Source organism: Physeter macrocephalus, chromosome 11 (assembly GCF_002837175.3).
Source record: "Physeter macrocephalus isolate SW-GA chromosome 11, ASM283717v5, whole genome shotgun sequence".
In the NCBI taxonomy this organism is placed as follows: domain Eukaryota; kingdom Metazoa; phylum Chordata; class Mammalia; order Artiodactyla; family Physeteridae; genus Physeter; species Physeter macrocephalus.
Window position 1 is genome coordinate 68317309 of NC_041224.1, and position 23618 is coordinate 68340926.

At 36.6% G+C, this 23618-nt stretch overlaps 1 protein-coding gene across 4 annotated transcripts in view; it reads left to right on the forward strand.

Annotated features, from left to right (window-relative positions):
* Positions 1-23618, forward strand: part of ETFA (electron transfer flavoprotein subunit alpha) — a 90956-nt gene that overhangs the window by 24496 nt on the left and 42842 nt on the right. The window contains exons 9-11 of one of the 4 annotated variants that reach the window (XR_008618583.1): positions 4779-4885; positions 4980-5069; positions 5186-5257. The exons of 1 other annotated variant lie outside the window; for it this stretch is intronic. Coding sequence is in view for 2 of the 3 variants with exons in the window: in XM_028495138.2 (XP_028350939.1) it covers positions 4779-4876 (98 nt within the window). In the remaining variant the exon portion in view is untranslated. Of the gene's footprint in view, positions 1-4778; positions 4892-4979; positions 5070-5185; positions 5269-23618 lie in introns of those variants that run through there. 2 more of the 4 variants (XM_007113027.4, XM_028495138.2) reach the window with 2 other exon arrangements.

The following is a 23618-nucleotide window of genomic DNA, read 5'->3' on the forward strand; positions in this document are numbered from 1 at the left end:
AAGAGAGATCTTGTTATTAAAAGTATATTGAGAATGGAATGATGTTTTTTGAAAAATCAGAAAACTAAAAATATTTTAGTTTTTAATTATATAACCATTACATGAATATATTCTTCTTTTTATAAAAATATCTGTTTTGGGGCTTCCCTGGTGGTGCAGTGGTTGAGAATCTGCCTCCGATGCAGGGGACATGGGTTCATGCCCCGGTCCGGGAAGATCCCACATGCCGCGGAGCGGCTAGGCCCGTGAGCCATGGCTGCTGAGCCTGCGCGTCGGAGCCTGTGCTCCGCAACGGGAGAGGCCACAGCAGTGAGAGGCCCACGTACCGCAAAAACAAAAACAAAAACAAAAACAAACAAAAAAAATCTGTTTTCTCCCCCTTTTGAGAGTTCTGTGTATAACTTTCTAAGCTTTTCCTGTGCTTTTATATTACCTAATATGTGTACCCATAGAAACAGTTATGGTTTTGTCTGAATAAAGGCAGGATATTGACTCTTTATAATCAGATGGTGGTATTTGACTGAGGATATTTCATTCATTCATTCACTGAACAAATATTTATCAAGTGTCTGCCATTTGTCAGGCACTATTTTAGGAGATAAGCGAAAGCAATGAACAAAATAAGTGAAATTATTCTCTCACAGCTCTAGAGGCCACAGGTGTGTTGACATCAAGGTGTTGGCAGAGCCACACTCCCTCTGGGGGTGAATCTGTTTGTTTCCAGTTACCAGAGGCTGCCTTGGCATTCCTGGGCTTATGGCCGCATCACTCCAGTTTCTGCCTCTGTCCTCATATTACTTTCTTCTCTCTGTATCTGTTTCATATCTCCTTCTGTGTCCCTCTTACAAGGATACTGTGATGACATTTAGAACCCACCTAGATAATTCAGGATAAGTGCCTTCTCCCTTAATTTTTTATCCTATCTGCTGTCATACAGGTAGTATTCACAGGTTCTGGGTATTAGAAAGTGAATATATCTTTGGAGAGGCCATTTTTCTGCCTACCACAGACAGTAAACACAATAAATTAGTAAATAATATAGTGTGTTAGAAGGTAGTAAATGCTATGAAAATAATAGAAAAGGAGAAGGAGGAAGATTGGAGGGGGAGGATTGCAGGTTTAAATAAGCTGGTCAGAGTATGCCTTAATGAGGAGACATCCGAATAAAGGTTTGAAGAAGGTAAGGAAGCAAGCTATGAGGAAATCTGAGAGAGAGTGTTTCAGGTAGAGGGACCAGTAAAGTGCAGAGGGCTTTTTGCTAAGGCAGGAATGTCTCTGGCCTCCGTGACTAATACCAAGGAGGCCAGTGTGGCTGGAATGAAAAGTGCAGAAAGGGAGAGTGGTAAGAGATAAGATTGGAAGTAATAGACCAGATCACATAGGGCTTGTAGGCGTTCGTAAGGAGATTGGTTTTCTCTGAGTGAAATGGGGAACCATTGAGCAAAAGAGTTGCATGATCTGACACATATTAAAAGTATCAGTCTGGCTACAGTTTTGAGAATAGACTATAGGGTGATAAGTGCAGTAACAGGGAGATCAATTAGAAGACTGTTTCAATCATTCAGGTGAGAGATGCTCATGGTTTGGACCAGGTTAGTAGCTGTAGATGTGGAGAGAAATAGTTTGGGGATATATATTTGAAGGTAGAACCATTGGGATTTCCTGATAGATTGAATATAGATTATGAGGAAAAGTTTTTATCTGGCAGCTGGTAGGATGGAGTTGCCATTAGCTGAGATGGGGAATACCCCAGGTGGCACAGTTTCCAAGGATAGACCAGGAGTTCAGTTTTGGGCATGCATTCAGGCCACCATATGTGCAGGTTCTGCATCCATGGATTCAACCAACCATGGATCAAAAATATTCAGGGGGAAGAAATTCCAGAAAGTTCCAAAAAACAGTATGAATTTGCCTTGCACTGGCAGCTGTTTACATAACATTTACATTGTATTTATAATTATTTACATAGCATTTACATTATTCAGTATTATAAGTAATTTAGAGATGATTTAAAGTATAGGCATTGCACTTTGCAGATATTACATTTTATACAAATTGAAGGTTTGTGGCAACCCTTCTTTGAGCAAGCCTATTGGTGCCATTTTTCCAACAGCATTTGATCACTTAATATCTCTTGTGTCACATTTTGGTAATTCTCACAATATTTCAAACTTTTTCATTACTGTTATATTTGTTATGATATGTGATCAGTGACCTTTGATGTTACTATTGCAAAAAGACTATGACTTGCTGAAGGCTCAGATGATGATTAACATTTTTTAGCAATAAAGTATTTTTAAATTAAGGTACGTACATTATTTTGTTAGACATAATGCTATTGCACATTTAATAGACTACAGTATAGCATAAACATAACCTTTATATGCAAAAAAATCTATGTAGCTTGCTTTATTGTGGTGGTTTGGAACCGAACCAGCGATATCTCTGAGGTATGCCTGTATACAGGAGGGAGTGCATAGGTTATATGCAAATATATGCCATTTTATTGTATACAAGGGATTTGAGCATCCTTGGATTTCAGTATCCTTGTGGGGTGGGGTTCCTGAAACCAATCCCCTGTGGATACTGAGGAATGACTGTACTAAGTTTTGAGATGTCTAATAATAGACATCCTAATAGAGATGTCAATTAAGCAATTGGTAGCAACGTGGAGGTCAAAAGTTTGGGCTGGAGATAGAAATTTGGAACTCAATTGCATTTATTTGGCATTTGAAGCCATGAGACCAGATGTACTCACCAAGGGAACTGAGTGTAGATATAGAAGAGGTCCCAGGACTAAGCCTTAGACTCCGCAAGATTAAGAGGTAGAGGAGAAGGGGAGAACGAAGACCAAAAGGAATGGGTAAGTAAGGCAGGAAAATCAGGATAGAGAGTATGATGTTTTGGAATCCAAATGAAGTGTTTCAGTAAGGGAAAGAGTGATCACCTATGTCAAAAGCTACAAGGACGGAAGGTCAAGGAAGATGAGGACTGAAAGGTAACTAATTGATTTAGACACTTAGAAGTCATTGGTGACTTTGAGCAGTTTTAGTAATGGGGGTGGTGGGTAGTGGGGACAAAAACCTGATTGGAGTGGGTTTAAAAGAATGGTCCTAGGTAGTAGTTACCTGGTTGTATTCACTTTATGATCAGCCATTGAACAGTAGCACATTTGTGATTTGTGTGCTTTTCTGTATGTGTGTTATATTTTAATAAAAAAGTTTTTAGAAATAGAATGAGAGGCCTGGCATTGGAGACAGTGAATGCAAACAACCCTTTAGAGGCTTTTAACTATATGGGAGAGCAGAGAAATAGACAGTAGCTAGAGGGGGAGCGGGACGAACAGAGGGACTTTTTAAAGATTGGACACATAATAGCATGCTTATATGCTGATGGGAATGCTTCAGTTAAGAGGGAGAGATTAATCATACACGAGATAGACAGGAGAGTTACTGGAGGGATGCTCTTGAGTAGATGAGAGAGAATATGAACACAGCTGCAGGTTGATGGGTGAATGTGTTAGTTGGAGCATGTGGAAATTCTCTTCTGATTGTTTCAACTTTTTCAGTGAAATAGGCAGAATGTTAAAGAGTATTGGAAGTTTGAAGAGAGAAGGAAAGATATGAAATTATATCGATAGTTTAAGAAAGATGGAGAGAATTAAGGCCTATTTATTTAAAGTAAAACCCAGTTAACATGGCTGAGTATTGGTGTTTTTCTCCAGTCGTGCAGAAGTATAGTAGGACAGGTATGGAAAAGGTGGAAAGATTGCTTAATCAGTAACCAGAGATGGAGGATTTCCACTTGAGTGTGATGGTACAAGAGGAGGGCAAAGAAATTAAAGACATATGCAAAGGAGTGATTAGAGTCACTGATCATAGAAGTTAAGCTGGGTAAAGAAAGAAGAGAGAACATGAGGGGAGAGAGGGACAATGAATAGAATTGTGGATCCCAGTGTGGTCAGAGGGTTGTTGGAGTAGGGTACTAAAAATAGTCAGCTAGAAAGGGGAGGTCACAGAGAGACTTTGGAAATCAAGATTATTGAGGGATGTTGCTAATGGGCTGGTTGGGGATATGACCATGGGCAGAGTGAAGGACAAGATGACTGGAGGAGAGTTGCTCAAGGAACTGAGAAGCCAGGGTGTCAAAGTCTTCAAGAATTAAGACAAGACTAGTATTGGAGAAAGTGACAAAGACCCAGAAGCTAAAAATCATTGAGGAATGAAGGGGATTGACCTGCTGGTTGGTAGATGACACAGCAATATATGGGTGACATAATCTGGTGACATGAGATTCGAAGCTGAAGGGTTTTAAGGAGGGAGGAGGGGAAACTTTCTGAGAGTGGCAGTGAGGGCCTGGTGTACCACCTATAGGCCCAGTGGTATGAAGATGGTGGCAGACAACGCGACCTCTGCTGGAGAGGGCTGCACGGCAATCCTTGTCCTCAGGGAACATTTAGACAGATAGGTGGAAGATACAGAGACTTGTGGTTTGCTGGTATCAGGCTGTGAATTCCAGAAATCATAGTGTAAGGTTTCAGGAATTGGGGAGCAGTGGGAGAAGGGTGCAGATTCGGGAGCATGCAGGGCATTGTGGGGATCAGTGTATGGGTTATGAAGAATAACCTTTGAGTCTGGGGCTTGTTGCAGTGACTGATGTAAGTGAAGGGCAGAATGTGATCAGTCCTGACTGACTCATGATAGATAGTGGAGGTGAGTCTGTGAGTGTTAAGAGGTAGTGAGGAGTATTCACTAGGGCTCCCCCTTTTTGTTCTCTAGATGGAAACGAAGAGGACCTGAGGCTCATTGTTGACCCCTGCTGGGAGAGGGGTACCTTTTCTCCAAGTACAGGGCTCCTTTTGACTCCTGCTGAATGAGGATAGAAGGCTAGTTAAATTCTCATTTTTATTTTTAGATAGAAAATACTGGTTAAGCCTTTATCTTGTGTTATATGTAACTCTTTTCTTTATCTGGTCCTAGGGGTAAAGATATTATTATATCTTTCTTTAAAAGCTGTGAAGTTACGGTGTAAAGGAGCATTGTATAATGATGTCCCAAACAGGTTATAATGTATGTTTTATGTATGTACTATATCAATGTCTTTTTTTTTTTTAACTGTTATCAGTGACTATTCCAACTAGTTGAATAATAGAGCTTAAAAAAAATGACAAATATTTTTTTCTTAGTTGGTGCTTCTCGTGCTGCTGTTGATGCTGGCTTTGTTCCCAATGACTTGCAAGTTGGACAGACAGGAAAAATAGTAGCACCAGTAAGTATAGCAATAAAATATGCCATGCAGAATTCTATGGGGATAAAACTGTATATATTTGTGGAACAATCATCTCAGTGATTGGTGTCCTATTCAATGTACCTAAGGAGTTAGTCATTACCATGGTGAATGTGTCCTTCTCACAGGTCTGTGGATTTCTTGGCCTCAGTAAAACACAGAGCAGTTCTTAAATCCAGCATTGTTTTTCACATTTTTTAAAGCAGTGGAATAGTTTGTCAAATTTATGTCACAACACTAAATATAAAATTGATAGGGGCTTCCCTGGTGGCGCAGTGGTTGAGAGTCCGCCTGCCGATGCAGGGGACACGGGTTCATGCCCCGGTCTGGGAGGATCCCACATGCCGCAGAGCGGCTGGGCCTGTGAGCCATGGCCGCTGAGCCTGCACGTCCAGAGCCTCTGCTCCGCAGTGGGAGAGGCCACGGCAGTGAGAGGCCCACGTACCGCAGGAAAAAAAAAAAAAAATTGATAGAAGCAGCGTTTTATTATTAAACGGATTTTACAAGTTCACGTTAACATTTATTTACCATAAAGCCTATGTATTATAAAACCTATAGTAAAACTGATGAATCTATATTTTTTGAACACAGAATCTCAAAATTGGGAGCTGTGAGTGACAACTGTGGTCTTATATCTTCCTGAACACCTAGTTTATTTCTGTATTATGTCTAGTTGCATGAAATTCAGAAAATTCTTATCTATATGGGTAAGCGATACTAGACTATTCAGTTAAAACTATCCAAAACTTACAAAAGGAATACTTTGGTTTCAAAGTTGAATCACTAACAATATCTAAGATTGTTCACATTTCTTAGATGATTCAGGTTTTCAGTGAATACAATTCTCAGCCAGTTTCAGTCTTTATTTTGTGGAGGAAAATGAATTTTTTTATATATTTCAAAAATTTTTTAATGTATTTCAGAACAGGATATTAAGTCATATCCGTTTTAAAATATCTCATATCTCAGTGCCCTGTTCCATGAGAGGTTCATTCAAAGTTTCAAAATAGGCAAAAAATTTAAGTCTTGTTTTGAAGTTTGTTTTGAAGAGTGTTCAATCTTTTGCCCATTTTAAAATTGAGTTCTTTGTCTTTTTATTGCTTCTTTATTCACTTTATTTTGAAGCAGAAATTTTTAATTTTTATAAGATCTAATGTATTGATGGTTGTTAATACTTTTTGTGTTATTCAGCTTATTTGAAGTCAGATAAGATCTCAGAATGTAAAATAGTTACTAAATAAACAAAGTCACAAAACCATGTGACCTGTTTGCTTGTGATACTGCATTAGTCAGGCTGTGAGAGCATTTATTGAGCAAGTAAGCTCGAGCCTTCCCTAGCATTTAATGAGGTGTGGCACATAGGTATTTTTTTGGTAGAAATCTTGTTTGTCCTAGTTTACATGAATAGATAATCTTTAGGCTTGAATTTATTTACAAAAGATCAGACCCACAACCTTCCTAATCAATAATACTTCTACAAGAAAGTATGGTAGGAGACAAACTTTTATTTACATTGACTTTTCAGTAACAACACACTTGTTATTAAGTAGGATAGCAGAATGACAGGGAATGACCAGTGGCATCCTTACCTGTATTGTAAATAAATGTCATACAGTCAGCTTTCTTCAACATTACTGTCATGAATATAGGATTATTGAAAATTTTTCATAAGGAATTAAATACATTAAAGGCTTTGAAGACTTTCTTTAACATAAATCATGTAAGCCCCAGAGATACTGATTCATTCATTAACTCTGAGTTAGACTTTGACATGTATATATATGTGTACATATTTATTTGTGTGTGTGTGTGTGTGTATTTTTCTTTAAGGCTTTAAAGCTTTTTTGAGATGATCTCAAGTTTACAGAAAACTTTCAAAGGCAGAGGAAAAGCCTTTATTTTTGTGGACTATTTGAGAGTAAGTTGCTGAGATGATTCTCCATCATCTCCAAATATGTAGGACATTCTCCTATAAAGCCACAATACAACTTTTAAAATTAGGAGATTAACATCAATTTACATTAATACTATCTAATCATCAGACCTTGTTCAGGTTTTGCCAGTTGTCCCAATAATGTCCTATATAGCAAAAGGATGTAGTTCATAATCACATGTTGCATACAGTTGTCATGTGTCCTTCCATCTCAGACAGTTCCTGTCTTACTTTGACTTTCATGACCTTGACACTTTTGAAAAATTATAGGACAACTATTTTGTAGAACAGACTGTCCCTCAATTTGCATTTGCTGTCTCCTCACCATTCAATTTAGGTTATGTATACATCTTTGACAGGAATATCACAAAAGTGATATTCATACTATCAGATGGTACACAATTTCATTGTGTCTTATTAGATTTTTACTTTGACCATTTTGGTTGAATTTTTCATAAGGAATTTAAATATATTAAAGGCTTTGATATCTGTCAAACTTCTCCACTGTAAAGTTATTTTTCCCTTTGTAATTAAATGTTTTATGAGGAGGTACTTTGAAATGGTGTGAATATTCCAGTTCTCCTCACTTTTAGTTTATTTATATTTATTTATAAATGAATGTTAAATAAATATTCATTTATTTATAATAGGACTTATGGTTCCTGTTTTATTCAATGGGTGAAGATTTGTTATTATTTTAATTGATGTACAAATTGTTCTACATTTAGCCAGTGAGAACTCCTTCAATGTGGCTTCTGTATCTTCTTGACATGTTCCCATCATTCTTTGAGGCCTTTCTTACTTACTGACAGAATAAGATGTTCCAGGCTTTTTGTACCTTTCCTATCCCAGCCCTGGCATCAGTCTTTTCTCCAGGGAGTCCTGGTTCCTTTTAGTGAAGAATAGTATGAAGCTGACATCTGGATATTAATTGTGCTCGTTGCTGTTCCCAGGACCCCTCAGTGAAAAAAGCTAGGGAATGTGTGTAGGTATGTATATATGTATGCAGATATACACACATATGTCTTCAAATACACATACAAACATTTATATCTCTCACTATCAGTCTATCTACATTGAAAACCATGAGTTCACAGTGATATCACCAATTCCAGTCCAAGGTCAATTCTGACTCTCCCTTTCCCTCTTTGTAATGCCTTTCATTGGCAGTAAAAAACCAGGACCCTGCCAATACGCTAACCTGCACAAATGCTCTCCTTGCCCCACTCAGGCTCCCACCCCCTGCACTGAACATTCAGCCCTCCTATATAGATAACCCTACCTACCTTGCTTGGACTCTGACACCCCTCTGGATCATTTCTTCCTAAAGTAGTTGTACAGTTTTATATTTCCACCAGCTATGTATCTGGGTTCCACTTGCTCCTCATTTTCACCAGCATTTGGTATTTTAGCTATTCAGGTGCATGTGTAGTGGTGTACTTTATTGTGGTTTTAATTTGCATTTTCCTGATTTCTGTGATGATGGACACTGTTGTGTTATTGGCCACTCAGATGTCTTCCTTACGAAGTATCTGTTCAGATGTATGGCACCTTTTTTTATTGAATTGCTTGTCTTTTTGTTATTGAGTTGTAGAAGTTTTTTAAAAAATCTGTTCCAGATATGTTACTTGTCATATATGTTTTGCAAATATTTTCTCCCAATCTGTGGCTTGCCTATTTATTTTAATGGTATCAAGATGAGGAACTTCCCTTCTGTTCCCAGTTTGCTGAGAGTTGTTATCATGAATGGTTGTTGAATTTTGTCAAATATTTCTCTGCATCTGTTGAAATGATCATGGCTTTTTTCCTTTATTCTGTTAATTTGGTGAATTATGTTGGTTGATTTTTGAATGTTAAACCACCTTGAGTTACTGTGGTAAACCCTACTTGATCATGATATGTTATCCTTTTAATACATTGCTGGTTTTGATTGACTAATATTTTCTTAAAGATTTTTAGGTCTGTCTTTATCAAAATAGTCTGTAAATCCCCCCCCCCCAATATCTTTGTCTAATTTTGGTATTGGCATTATGCTGGCTTCATAAAATGAGTTGAAAGATATTCCCTCCTGCTGTATTTTCTGAAGGAAAAAATATGTGTAAGATTGGTTTGTGTGGGGGGGGGCTGTTTTTACTTTTTGGCTCTTATGAATAATGCAGATAGGAACATTCATGTACAGGTTTTTGTGTGGACATATGTTTTCATTTCTCTTGGATATGTACCGAGGAGTGGAATTGCTGTTCATATGGTAACTTTATGTTTAACCTTTGAGGAACTGCCAGACTGTTTTGCAGAGCAGCTACACCAACAACGAACCAACTCTTAGCTTTGTTAATTTTTTTCTTTTTCGTTTTATTGATTTTTGCTCTTAATTTTCCTCCTTCTAATTACTTTGGGTTTACCTTGCTCTTAAGGGAGAACTTTACTTCATTAATTTTGTATTTTGCTTGTTTTTAAATGTAAATATTAAAGATATAAATTTCCCTCTAAATAGTACTTTAGATGCACTCCACAAATTTTGATATATTTTCATCATTCATTAAAAAAATTTTCTAATTTAGAAAATTAGGAATGTTTAATTTCTATATATTTGTGATTTTTTTTCCTAGATAGCTTTCTATTACTGATTTCAAATTTAATTTTGGTGAACATCTCTTTAATATTTCAGTATTAAAATTCATTGAGTCTTATTTTATGGCCTAACAAATGCTCTTTCTTGGTGAATATACCTTGTGCACTTGAAAAGAATGTTTATCCTGCCATTAGACACCACAAGAATAAAGATTAGTGAACTTGAATATAGCAGCAAAAACTGTCCAAAATGAAACAGAAAATTTTGAAAACACAGGAAAAAAATGGACAGAGCCTTGGTGAGCTATAGGACAACTTTAGGAGGCCTAATATATGTGTAATTGGAGCAGGAAAACTATTGGAAGAAATAATGACCATAGAATGTCCAAATTTGATGAAAACTATAAATCCACAGATCTCAGAAGCTCAACAAACCCCAAGAACAGGAAACAGGAATGAAACTACAAGACATGTAATAGTCAAATTGTTTACAGAATGATAAAAAGAAAAAAAAATGTTCAAAAAGGAAGTCATTTTATTTTTAGTACATTTGCTTTGGAGGGAGAGCCGACTAATTGGAAAGAGTCCATAATTTAACCCACATCAGATCTCCTTGCTGCATTCCCTATTGAAACTTTTTTTTTTCTTTTTCAAATTCTTTTCCCATTTAGGTTATTAGCAGAGTACTGAGCAGGGTTTCCTGTGCTATACAGTAGGTCCTTTTTGGTTATCTATTTTAAATATAGCAGTGTGTACATGTCAGTCCCAAACTCCCAGTCTGTTCATACCCCCCCACCCTTTTACCCTGGTAACCATAAGTTGGTTCTCTAAGTCTGTGAGTCTGTTTCTGTTTTATAAATAAGTACATTTGTATCATTTTTTCTTAGATTCTGCATATAAGCGATATCATATGATATTTGTCTTTCTCTGACTTACCGATAATCTCCAGTTCCATCCATGTTGCTGCAAATGGCATTATTTCATTCTTTTTAATGGCTGAGCAATATTCCATTGTATATATGTACCATATCTTCTTTATCCATTCACCTGTCGATGGACATTTAGGTTGCTTCCATGTGTTGGCTATTGTAAATAGTGCTGCATTGCACATTGGGGTGCATGTATCTTTTTGAATAATGGTTTTCTCCAGATATATGCCCAGGAGTGGGATTGCTAAATCTTATGGTAGCTCTATTTTTAGTTTTTTAAAGAATCTTCATACTGTTCTCCGTAGTGACTGTACCAGTTTATATTCCCACCAACAGTGTGGGAGGGTTCCCTTTTCTCTACACCCTCTCTGACATTTGTTGTTTGTAGAATTTTTGTTGATGGCCATTATGACTGGTATGAGGTGATGCCTCATTGTAGTTTTGATGTGCATTTCCCTAATAATTAGCAGTGTTGAGCATCTTTTCATGTGCCTCTTGGCCATCTGTATGTCATAAATATTAGTTTCCAGATTCACTGACTTTGCAGTTTTCTCCAGTTAATTATCAGCAAGCACCTTTTATTACTTTAAATGAGAACAGAATGAAGACCTGAAATCCCGTGATCAAGAATTGTTTTCTGATGGACAAGCAGAATTGTTTGGTCTATTTTTATGGTTGATATAATTGTATTCAAAACTCATAAACAATGTACATCCACTTCAATACTGATAAAAAGAAATTCTTAAAAGCAGTGAGAGAAAAGTATAAATGAACTCAATATTCCAGTCAAAAAGCAGAGATTACCAGATGTATAAAAAGCAAGACTCAGCTATATGCTACCTAAAAGAAATATATTTTAGATAGAAAAAAATACACCATACAAATAGCATAAGAAATCTGGTTTGTCTTTTTTAATATCAGATAAAGCAAACTTCAAGACAATGAGTACTGCCAAACATAAAGAGGCCATTATGTAATGATAAAAGGATCAACTTATCAGAAAGAATGATCATGAATGTGTAACTGCCCAATAACAGAATTTCAAAATATATCAGGCAAAATCTGACAGAACTAAAGTGAGGAATAAACAAATCCATAATTATAGTTGGAGGTTTTAATACCTTCTCCCAGTAATTGATAGAATAACTAGACGGAAAATTTCAGTAAGGACATAAAAGATCTAGACCAGGGGACAGCAAGCTATCTGTAAATCACATAGGAAGTATTTTTGGTTTAATTGGCCATACTCTCTGTTGTAACTATTGTAGAGCAGAAGCAGCCATAGACTTGTAAGTAAATGAATGAGTTGTATTCCATTACAACTTTATGTACAAAAACAGATGGCGGTCCAGATTTGGCCTGTTGACGTAGAACACTCTGCCACATTTTTTTTCTCTACTTTTATTCTAGGACTCCAGTTGCACATATTTTAGATATCTTTATATTCTTCTGTAGGTTACTTAAGTTCTGTTCATTCTTTTTCATGTTTTTTTTCCCCTCTGTTCTTCAAATTGAATAATTTTATTGGTCTATCTTCAAGGTTACTGACTCTTCTATAATTTCTAATATACTATTAAGCCCATCTAGGAAATTTCTGATTTTGTATTTTTTAGTTCTAAATTTTCATTTGGTTCTTTTTATAGTTTCATTTCTCTGCTGAGATTTCTTATCTTTGCAGTCATTACAGGTATCTTCCTTTACATCCTTGACCATACTTGTAATAGCTGCTTTTAAATCCTTGTGTACTAATTCCAAGTTCTGGGTTATTTCAGGGTTGATGTCCTTTGATTGTATTTTCACACTTTCCTGTTTCCTTATGTGTGTAGTACAGTGGTTCTCAAAATTTTTGTCTTAGGGCTCCTTACTTTAAAAATTTATTTAGGGTTCTCAGAGCTTTTGTTTATTTGGGTTATATCTATTGATATTTCTTATATTAGAAATTCAAACTGAGAAAATTTTAAAATATTTATTCTTTTGAAAATAACAGTAAAGCCATTTATTTTAATATAAATAACATTTTAGTGAAAATAACTGTCTTCCAAAACAAAAGAAATTTAATGAGAATAATGGTACTTTTTTACATTTTTGACTTGATATCTGGCTTAGTAGAAAACTGCTAGATTCTCATTTCTGCTAACTGTGTATTGTTTTATATTGGTTTGATTGAAGTATATGAAGAAAATCCAGCATCACACAGATATATAGAAAGAAAGGAGTATTTTAATAGCCTTTTCATAAAACTGTAGATATTTTTCTTTTACACCACATCAGAACTTGACAAGTAGTAAATTCTTAAAGGGTATTGGCAGTGTGGAATCTGAAACCATATCAATGAACTTTTCATACCCTTACATTAAAATCTGTTGGTCTGTATTGTGCTTCGAATGGATCTTTCACTATCCTGTAACATTTAGAAAATAACCTTTAGTGAGTTTTGTAGATCTTTCAAATGTTGACACATTTTATCAATATCAAAACATTACCTTTATCAATATCACCACTCATCTCATTAGAGGAGTCTTTCCAGCTCATATTCATGGATACAAGTTTTTAAAAAATTCTAATTATCAACTTAATTCACAAATTTTGTCCTTGGCAACAAAAACTTTGTTTTTTAGGAATTGATAAGCTCACCTCATTCATTTTCAATAAAATGTCTGCCAAAACTCCAAATATCTATCAGTTGTTCTTTGAAGTGGAAATGGTGAGCCATGAAAATGTGGGTGGTTTACTCAAACCATCACATGAGCCATTTTCCTGAAGACAATCATTGTGCTTTTGTATGCAATGGAAGTACTTTGCATACTTTGTGATTTGTCACACAGAATACTGAAAAGATTTGTACTCAAAGGTCAAGATTTAATAAAACTAATAATTTTTACTACTTCATCAAGGACATTGTTAAGTGAAACCAGGTTTTCTTTTTCTTTTTTTTTTAAACTGTATGTGGCCATGAAGAATGCAGTGACAACTAGTACAGTTTGGTGCAACTGTCTTGCTTAATGCTAAGGCAGCAGTTTTACCCACTGTTATTTTTACATCATCAGTGCAAAAGTCAATACAGTTTTTCTAGGATAAACCATGAGATCCAAAAAAGTTACTTAATACTTTGAGTTTTTCAGTACCACTTTTTTTTGTTGCCAAGCATTCACATAAAGGAATTCTTCAGTCTTTAGTTGTTATTGATACTGGACAAATACAATTAAAACACAAAACCCAACTAGATTTGTCTGTTTGTTAGGCAGAAGTATAATTTTGCAGATGATTTATTAACTTAATATTCATGTTTAAGTTAAATCTTTTATTCAGCAAGTTCCTGTATCATTGGAATGTGGCAGTGCCATAGTTTCTTTCACTGATTTTTCATCTAGCAGACATTTAGCAAGGTCACCTTTATTAGTCTTTTAGCAACTGTGCTTGTCTAGCCAATGAAATATGATAACTTAACCCATATGATGCTTCAGTGACTTTTTCCTTCCTGGTTTGAAAAGCTAAACAATTTTTTACTTTTAAACTCATCACATCTATGTTAAAAATAAAACATTCAATTAATTTTTCTCTAAACGGAATTATTTTCAAAATGGCCATCATTTCTGTTGCAAAAGACACAGTAACATAAATTATTAACATCTCTGAAGCCAAGAGAAAGATAACTTTCATCATATTTTCACTTATTTTTAATTTTACACAATATTTTTTAGAGTAGATTCCTCTTTTCCATAAGTTAGAGATCTCTGTTATCAGTTTCATCTTTATCAGCATCTTTTGATGTAGATGTTGGAGCTGTGGGTTGGGAAAGTGAGTATTCTGTATTTTAGTATAAATATTAGCAAAATCTAAAATTATAGTTTTAGATAAATTTTAAAATATATAAAAATTTACAAAAAATTTGTTATTGCCATGTAAGGTAACAAAATGTACTTCTTGTTGTGTTTCCTTGTAGGCACAGGGAAATCTTTGGGATTCCAAATATCAATTTATTGGATGATAATGAGGTTACAGAAATTACAACTATAAGAGCACAAGCTACTGTACTGAGAACAAACTGAGTTAATCTCTCTAAACATACATATTTATACTTAAAACCTACTACTTTAAACATTTTTAGGTAACACAGAAATACAGATGCATACCTTCTGGTAGTTATCAGAGAGATGATTTCCTCAAACAGTCATGTAGCCACTGGAGAACTGCACTGTAGCATTGTGATAGAATGAGAGAGAAAAGGACAAATAACATTTTAGTATTAGTATGAAAATATTTTTGACCTTGCAGGTCCCTGAAAGGGTCTTGGGACTTACAGGAATATGCAGATCACATTTTAAGAAGCACTGGCCTAGTACTTTGGGATCATATTATGCACATTGAATAATATGTGTAGAGATTATGGATTCTGTTATATTTCTATTGAGAATATTCATTTTTGTTTTAGCAGGCAATTAATTTGGCTGCACTCAAACCTCAAATCCTCTTTTAGCCTAGCCAGCTGGCTTAGAGACTACCTGACACATGTCCAGTGTGTGTGTGGGGGCGGTGGTCAGCCAGAGTTTTGAGCAGAATATGTATGCAGAGTTTGTGGTTGTCCCTCTGGAATATCTTCCTCACCTTCCAGCTAATGTTGCAGCCATAAATACTGTCTTGTTTGTTCCCTCCACTAATAAGATTGCAGGTTTCTATCTAAAGTGACTGCTTTCTGAGGGGCTTTTATTCCCCTTGTGGGAGATCTGCATATGTCCCAAGGGAAGAAGTAGAGGTGTACGGTAGGCTCTTTTCATTGTGCTTCTCTCCCCTACAGAATTCTGGCTTCTCAAATGTCACCTATCTTGGTTGATCTCCAATGTATTTAAACAGTTGCTGCCTTTATTTTAACCAGGTTTCACAGTTTTTCTCTGCAAGAGGGGGGTTAGTCTGATACAAACTATTCTCAGGGCCATAAGCAGGAGTCCTGAGGCCTAGAATTGAGCACATTACTTCATGTGTGCTCTGACTAGTACAGAGTTGGATTATTATCTTCCTAAATAATATTTTAATTAGTGCTACTTAATATTACATTAGATTCTTGGCAGCCAGATCCTACTGTTGGTATTTGAAGACATCCAAAATCTCTCTTCTCCTTCCTCCGTATTTTATTGTCTGCTGTTAAACCGTGTCTCCCTTGTCTAGTAATAATGCAATGTTTCTTAGTGTTTAAAGCTGAACAAAGTACTTTCAGTTATCTTTATTAAATTTGGGTCTGTGTTGTCTTACCATCTAAACCTCCTGAATCTTTTAAAGCTTGATTTTTTTTTCATTCATATTCCTTTTAACTTTATATTATTTGAAGATCCTATGTTGTATTTTGTTGCCATTTTGTTACAGCTATGGAAAGCATCATCATAGTTCTCTCTGAGATGAATAGTAAGAAGTTCCTTATTTCACGTAAGGGGACACTTACAGGCAAATTTTGTTATTTCACAAAATAATTTTACTTTTATTATCAATTTTTTAAGAAAATATCTAATACCCCAGAGATGCTATGAATTTAGTTATACTATTTTTTTTTTTTTTTTTTTTTGCGGTACGCGGGCCTCTCACTGTTGTGGCCTCTCCCGTTGCGGAGCACAGGCTCCGGACGCTCAGTCTCAGCGGCCATGGCTCACAGGCCCAGCCGCTCCGCGGCATGTGGGATCTTCCCGGACCGGGGCACGAACCCGTGTCCCCTGCATCGGCAGGCGGACTCTCAACCACTGCGCCACCAGGGAAGCCCTAGTTATACTTTTAAATACATTTTTATATTATCATTCACAGCAGTTGACACGTACATGTGGAAGATTATTGAACATTTATTTATATGGAACAATCTGGTATGTTTATGGATTCATGCTCCCTGCAAGAATTCAGACCCAGTTATGGGGATCCACTAGTCTGTAGCTTACTGTTGCAACAAAGACTTCTATTCCTTTTTTTTTTTTAATTAACTTTTTATTTGGAAATAATTTCAAACTCATAAAAATTTGAAAATTAAAAATAATACAGTATGTGTGTTTGTGTACACATATGTACACATTTTTTTCTGAACTATTTGACAGTAAGATCATGACCTGTAAATACTTCAGTGTGTATTTCCAAAGAGTAGAAATAGTCTCTTACACAAACGAATATGAAAACAACCATACAAAATCTATGGAATGCAGCAAAAGCAGTTGTTAGAGGGAAGTTCATAGTGATACAGGCCTGCCTCAAAAAAACAAGAAAAATCTCAAGTAAACAATCTAACTTACCACCTAAAAGAATTAGAAAAAGAAGAACAAACAAAACCTAAAATTGGCAGAAGGAAGCAAAGATCAGGGAGGAAATAAATAAAATAGAGATTAAAAAAACGAGAGGAAAAAATCAACAAAACCAAAAATCAAAAAAAGCTATGAAAGGGTGAACAAAATTGACAAACCTCTGTCCAGGCTCACCAAGAAGAAAAGAGAGAGATCCCAAATAAACAAAATAAGAAATGAAAAAGGAGAAATCTCAGCTGATACCGCAGTAGTACAAAAAACCGTAGGACAATACTATTAACAATTATGTACCAAGAAATTTGACATCCTAGAAGAAGTGGACAACTTTCTAGAAACATACAGCCCACCCAAAATTGAATCAAAAAGAAATAGATGGGCTTCCCTGGTGGCACAATGGTTGAGAATCCGCCTGCCGATGCAGGGGACACGGGTTCGTGCCCCAGTCCGGGAAGATCCCACATGCTGTTGAGTGGCTGGGCCCGTGAGCCATGGCCACTGAGCCTGTGCGTCCGGAGCCTGTGCTCTGCAACGGGAGAGGCCACAGCAGCGAGAGGCCCGCGTATGACAAAAAAAAAAAAAAAAAAAAAAAAAAAAAAGGTAATTTGAGCAGACTGGTCACTAGAAGTGAAATAGAATCTGTAATAAAAAAAAAAAACTTCCTACAAACAAAAGTCCAGGACCAGATGGCTTCACAGGCACATTCTACCAAACATACAAAGAAGAACTTAACACTGATTCTTCTCAAACTCTTCCAAAAGATTGAAAAGGCAGGAACACTCCCAAAGACATTCTATGAAGCCACCATCACTCTGATACCAAAACCAAAGACACCAGCAAGAAAGAAAATTACAGGCCATATCTTTGATGGATATAGATGCAAAATTTCTCAACAAAATATTAGCAAACTGAATCCAACAACACATAAAGAAGATCATATACTGCAATCAGGTGGATTCATCCCAGGTTCACAAGGATGGTTCAAGATACGCAAATCAATGTAATATACCACATTAACAAAAGAAAAGTAAAAAACCACTTGATTATCTCAATAGATGCAGAAAAAGCATTTGACAAAATTCAACATCCATTCATGATAAAAACTGTTACCAAAGTGGGAATAGAGGGAACATATATCAACATAATAAATGCCATTTATGAAAAACCCACAGCCAATATAATACTCAAGGGTGAAAAGTTGAATGCCTTCCCACTAAAATCTGGAACAGGACAGGGATGCCCACTCTCACCACTTCTCTTCAACATAATATTGGAAGTCTTAGCCATAGCAGTCAGACAAGAAAAAGAAAAGGTATCCAAATTGGAAGGGAAGAGCTAATATTGTCACTATATGCAGATGACATACTGTATATAGAAAACCCTAAGGACTCCACACAAAAACTACTAGATCTAATAAATGAATTCAGCAAAGTAGCAGGATACAAGATTAACATTCAGAAGTTGTTTGCATTCCTTTACACTACAATGAAATACTAGAAAGGGAATGTAAAAAAAAAGAAAACCTTTTAAAATCACACCTGAAAAAAAATACCTAGGAATAACCTGATCAAGGAGGTGAAAGACTTATATGCTGAGAACTATAAAACATTAATAGAGGAAATAAAAGAGGATTCAAAGAAATGGATACCACATGCTCTTGGATTGGAAGAATTAATATTGTTAATATTGTTAAAATGGCAATACTACCCAAAGCAATCTACAGATTTAATGTGATCCCTATCAAATTACCCATGACATTTTTCACAGAACTAGAACAAATAATTCAGAATTTTGTATGGAACCATAAAAGACCCAGAATTACTAGAGCAATCCTGAGGAAGAAAAACAAAGTAGGAGGCATAACTCTCCCAGACTTCAGACAATAATACAAAGCTACAGAAATCAAAACAGGCATAAGTAGCAGGATACAAGATTAACATTCAGAAGTTGGTTGCATTCCTTTACACTACAATGAAATACTAGAAAGGGAATGTAAAAAAAAAAGAAAACCTTTTAAAATCACACCTGTGGCACAAAAACAGAAATATAGATCAATGGAACAGAATAGAGAGCCCAGAAATAAACCCACACACCTATGGTCAATTAATCTTCGACAAAGGAGGCAAGAATATAAAATGGGAAAAAAACAGCCTCTTCAGCAAATGGTGCTGGAAAAGTTGGACAGCTGCATGTAAATCAATGAAGTTAGAACACCGTCACACCATGCACAGAAATAAACTCAAAATGGCTTAAAGACTTAAACATAAGACATGAAACCATAAAACTCCTAGAAGAAAGCATAGGCAAAACATTCTCTAACATAAATCATACCAAAGTTTTCTTAGGTCAATCTCCCAAGGCAATAGAAATAAAAACAAAGGGCACCTAATCAATCTTACAAACTTTTACACAGCAAAGGAAACCATAACAAACAAAAAAACCCAAAAATACCACCCTCAGAATGGGAGAAAATATTTGCAAATTAAGCAAATATTAAGCCCAAAAGGGCTTAATCTCCAAAATATACAAAGAGCTCATACAACTCCATAACAAAAAACCAAACAACCCAATTGAAAATGGACAGAAGACCTTAATAGACGTTTTTCCAAAGAAGACTTACAGATGACCAGTAGGCACATGAAAAGATGCTCAACATCACTGATTAATAGAGAAATGCAAATCAAAACTACAATGAGGTACTACCTCACGCTGGTCCGAATGGCCATCATTAAAAAGTCTATAAAAAATGCTGAAGAGGGTATGGAGAAAAGGGAACCCTCCTACACTGTTGGTGGGAATGTAAGTTGGTACAGCCACTATGGAGAACAGTATGGGGGTTCCTCAGGAAACTAAAAATAGAATTACCATATAATTCAGCAATCCCATTCCTGGGAATATACCCAGACAAAACTATAATTCGGAAAGATACATGCACCCCTATGTTCATAGCAGCACTGTTCACAATAGCCAAAACATGGAAACAACTAAATGTCCATTGACAGATGAATGGATAAAGAAGATGTGGTACATACATACAATGGAATACTACTCAGCCATAAAAATGAATGAAATAATGCCATTTGCAGCAACATGGATGCAATTAGAGATTATCATACTAAGTGAAGTAAGTCAGAATGAGAAAGACAAACACCATATGATATTACTTATATGTAGAATCTAAAATATGGCACAAATGAACCTATCTGCAAAATAGAAATAGACTCATAGACATAGAGAACAGACTTGTGGTTGCCAAGGGGGAGTGGGGGAGGGAGAGGGATGGACTGGGAGTTTGGGGTTGGTAGATGCAAACAATTACATTTAGAATGGTTAAACAACAAGGTCCTAATGTATAGCATGGGGAACTATACTCAATATCCTGTGATAAACCATAATGGAAAAAATATTTTTAAAAATGTGTACACGTGTATAACTGAGTCACTTTGCTGTATAGCAGAGATTGGCACAGCATTGTAAATCAACATACTTCAATAAAAAAAGAAAAAAAAGAAATAGTCTCTTACATAGCCGAAGTACAGCTTACATTCCATATCTAGATTTTGTCAGTTTATATTCCAATTCCAGTTTTCCATATTCTAATGGAATATTCCTATTTTATTAGCCTGTTGATGTTCATGATAGTATATTTCCCCTCTCAGTACAGCATCTAGTTTAGGGCCAAGTATTGCATTTAGTTGTCATATCTCTTTAGTCTTTGGTTGTGGTAAGGGGTGGTTCTCAGTTCTTTTTGTTTGTTTGTTTTTTTGTTGTTGTTTTTGTGGTACACAGGCCTCTCACTGTTGTGGCCTCTCCCATTGCAGGGCACAGGCTCCGGACACACAGGCTCAGCGGCCATGGCTCACGGGCCTAGCCGCTCCGTGGCATGTGGGATCCTCCTGGACCGGGGCACGAACCTGTGTCCCCTGCATCGGCAGGCAGACTCCCAACCACTGCACCACCAGGGAAGCCCTCAGTTCTTATTTAACCTTTATCTTAGGCAGGTCTCCTGCACCTGGGCCTCAGAGATAGGGATTTCTTAGTGTTCCTGCTCTGACTTTCCACCCCCATACCCGTCACAGCCAAACTCTGCCTTGTATCTCTTGGGGTGAGGTGGGGGGGGTGGCTGGATAGCAATTTGAGTGGTATTGAGAAAATTCAGGTGGAGGGTAAACAGAGGTTGGAGATATGTGTTGAAACTAGGAGAGAGATTTTAAAGAAAATAAATTCTGTATGGCCTTGTCCATTTGTTAGACCTGGGCTGCCAATTTGGCACTAGGTTTTCTAGAAGCCAGTTCATATTGGGAAACAAGATCAGTGTCTTCATTTACATTGTCCCTAAGGTAAAAACAAACTAATTGCACATGGGAAGCATAATTTGGCCTGGTATCAAGATCAGAGAAATACATTTATCCCTTGAGCCCTTATACAGAGGACACTATTGATTAACATCCTCAACAATATCTTTATTATAAATAGGACAGTGGTTTCATAGGGCAGGTTTTTTTTAAAAAATAGTGTTTTTCAGTGTCAGCCAATTGCCTAATATTTAAGTGCACTTCTGTAAGGAGTCAAAATTATTTGCTTTTGGGCCTGTAGGTCTGGCTAGGATAAAATTTCAGTCGTTTCGTTGTAGAACCCTTCTTCATATGAAATCGTATCAGAAAGCTCCATACATAACATAAGAAAAAGTGGGATTGAACTGGGGCCATGTACCTGGAGTGCTACTAACTCAGCTCTCTCCCTTTCTCAGTATTCTGAGAGATTTTCTGTGGCACCTTTGCAGAGTGATTAGAGCCCTGAGCACGTTTTGAAAATCACTTGTCCAGAAAAAATTGGTGGATTGCATAGCCTCAGACAGTTTTCCACAAGTATATCTACCTGAACTGAATTTTGATTTGTTAGTACATATCAACTACATTATTTTATATTGTACCAATTTTTAAAACCCCTTATTTAGTATCATTTCCCTTATTCTTGGGCACTGACCTTTCCTTCTGCTTCACAAGTCAACTTATTGTCCTCTCTATGAAAGCAAAAAACAATACAAAACAAAAACCCAGGTTACCTATATGTATCAGAGAAAGAGGTGGCCCTTTTCTTATTTAATATTAATATGTCTACTTGTCATTGGATCCCATCACTTCTTAACCTCCTTTGAGATGGTATTCCATTAATTACCCCCATACTTTGGGTCTAGGGCACCTCTCTACTGGCTGCTATTTATTTATTTATTTTAGTTTTATTTATTTATTTATTTGGCTGCCTTTGGTTCTTCTACACTGTTGGTGGGAATGTAAGTTGGTACAGCCACTATGGAGAACAGTATGGGGGTTCCTCAGGAAACTAAAAATAGAATTACCATATAATTCAGCAATCCCATTCCTGGGAATATACCCAGACAAAACTATAATTCGGAAAGACTAGGCACACAGGCTTCAGTAGTTGTGGCTTGCAGGTTCTAGAGCGCAGACTCAGGAGCTGTGGCGCACAGGCTTCAACTAAATGTCCATTGACAGATGAATGGATAAAGAAGATGTGGTACATACATACAATGGAATACTACTCAGCCATAAAAATGAATGAAATAATGCCATTTGCAGCAACATGGATGCAATTAGAGATTATCATACTAAGTGAAGTAAGTCAGAATGAGAAAGACAAACACCATATGATATTACTTATATGTAGAATCTAAAATATGGCACAAATGAACCTATCTGCAAAATAGAAATAGACTCATAGACATAGAGAACAGACTTGTGGTTGCCAAGGGGGAGTGGGGGAGGGAGAGGGATGGACTGGGAGTTTGGGATTGGTAGATGCAAACAATTACATTTAGAATGGTTAAACAACAAGGTCCTAATGTATAGCATGGGGAACTATACTCAATATCCTGTGATAAACCATAATGGAAAAAATATTTTTAAAAATGTGTACACGTGTATAACTGAGTCACTTTGCTGTATAGCAGAGATTGGCACAGCATTGTAAATCAACATACTTCAATAAAAAAAGAAAAAAAAGAAATAGTCTCTTACATAGCCGAAGTACAGCTTACATTCCATATCTAGATTTTGTCAGTTTATATTCCAATTCCAGTTTTCCATATTCTAATGGAATATTCCTATTTTATTAGCCTGTTGATGTTCATGATAGTATATTTCCCCTCTCAGTACAGCATCTAGTTTAGGGCCAAGTATTGCATTTAGTTGTCATATCTCTTTAGTCTTTGGTTGTGGTAAGGGGTGGTTCTCAGTTCTTTTTGTTTGTTTGTTTTTTTGTTGTTGTTTTTGTGGTACACAGGCCTCTCACTGTTGTGGCCTCTCCCATTGCAGGGCACAGGCTCCGGACACACAGGCTCAGCGGCCATGGCTCACGGGCCTAGCCGCTCCGTGGCATGTGGGATCCTCCTGGACCGGGGCACGAACCTGTGTCCCCTGCATCGGCAGGCAGACTCCCAACCACTGCACCACCAGGGAAGCCCTCAGTTCTTATTTAACCTTTATCTTAGGCAGGTCTCCTGCACCTGGGCCTCAGAGATAGGGATTTCTTAGTGTTCCTGCTCTGACTTTCCACCCCCATACCCGTCACAGCCAAACTCTGCCTTGTATCTCTTGGGGTGAGGTGGGGGGG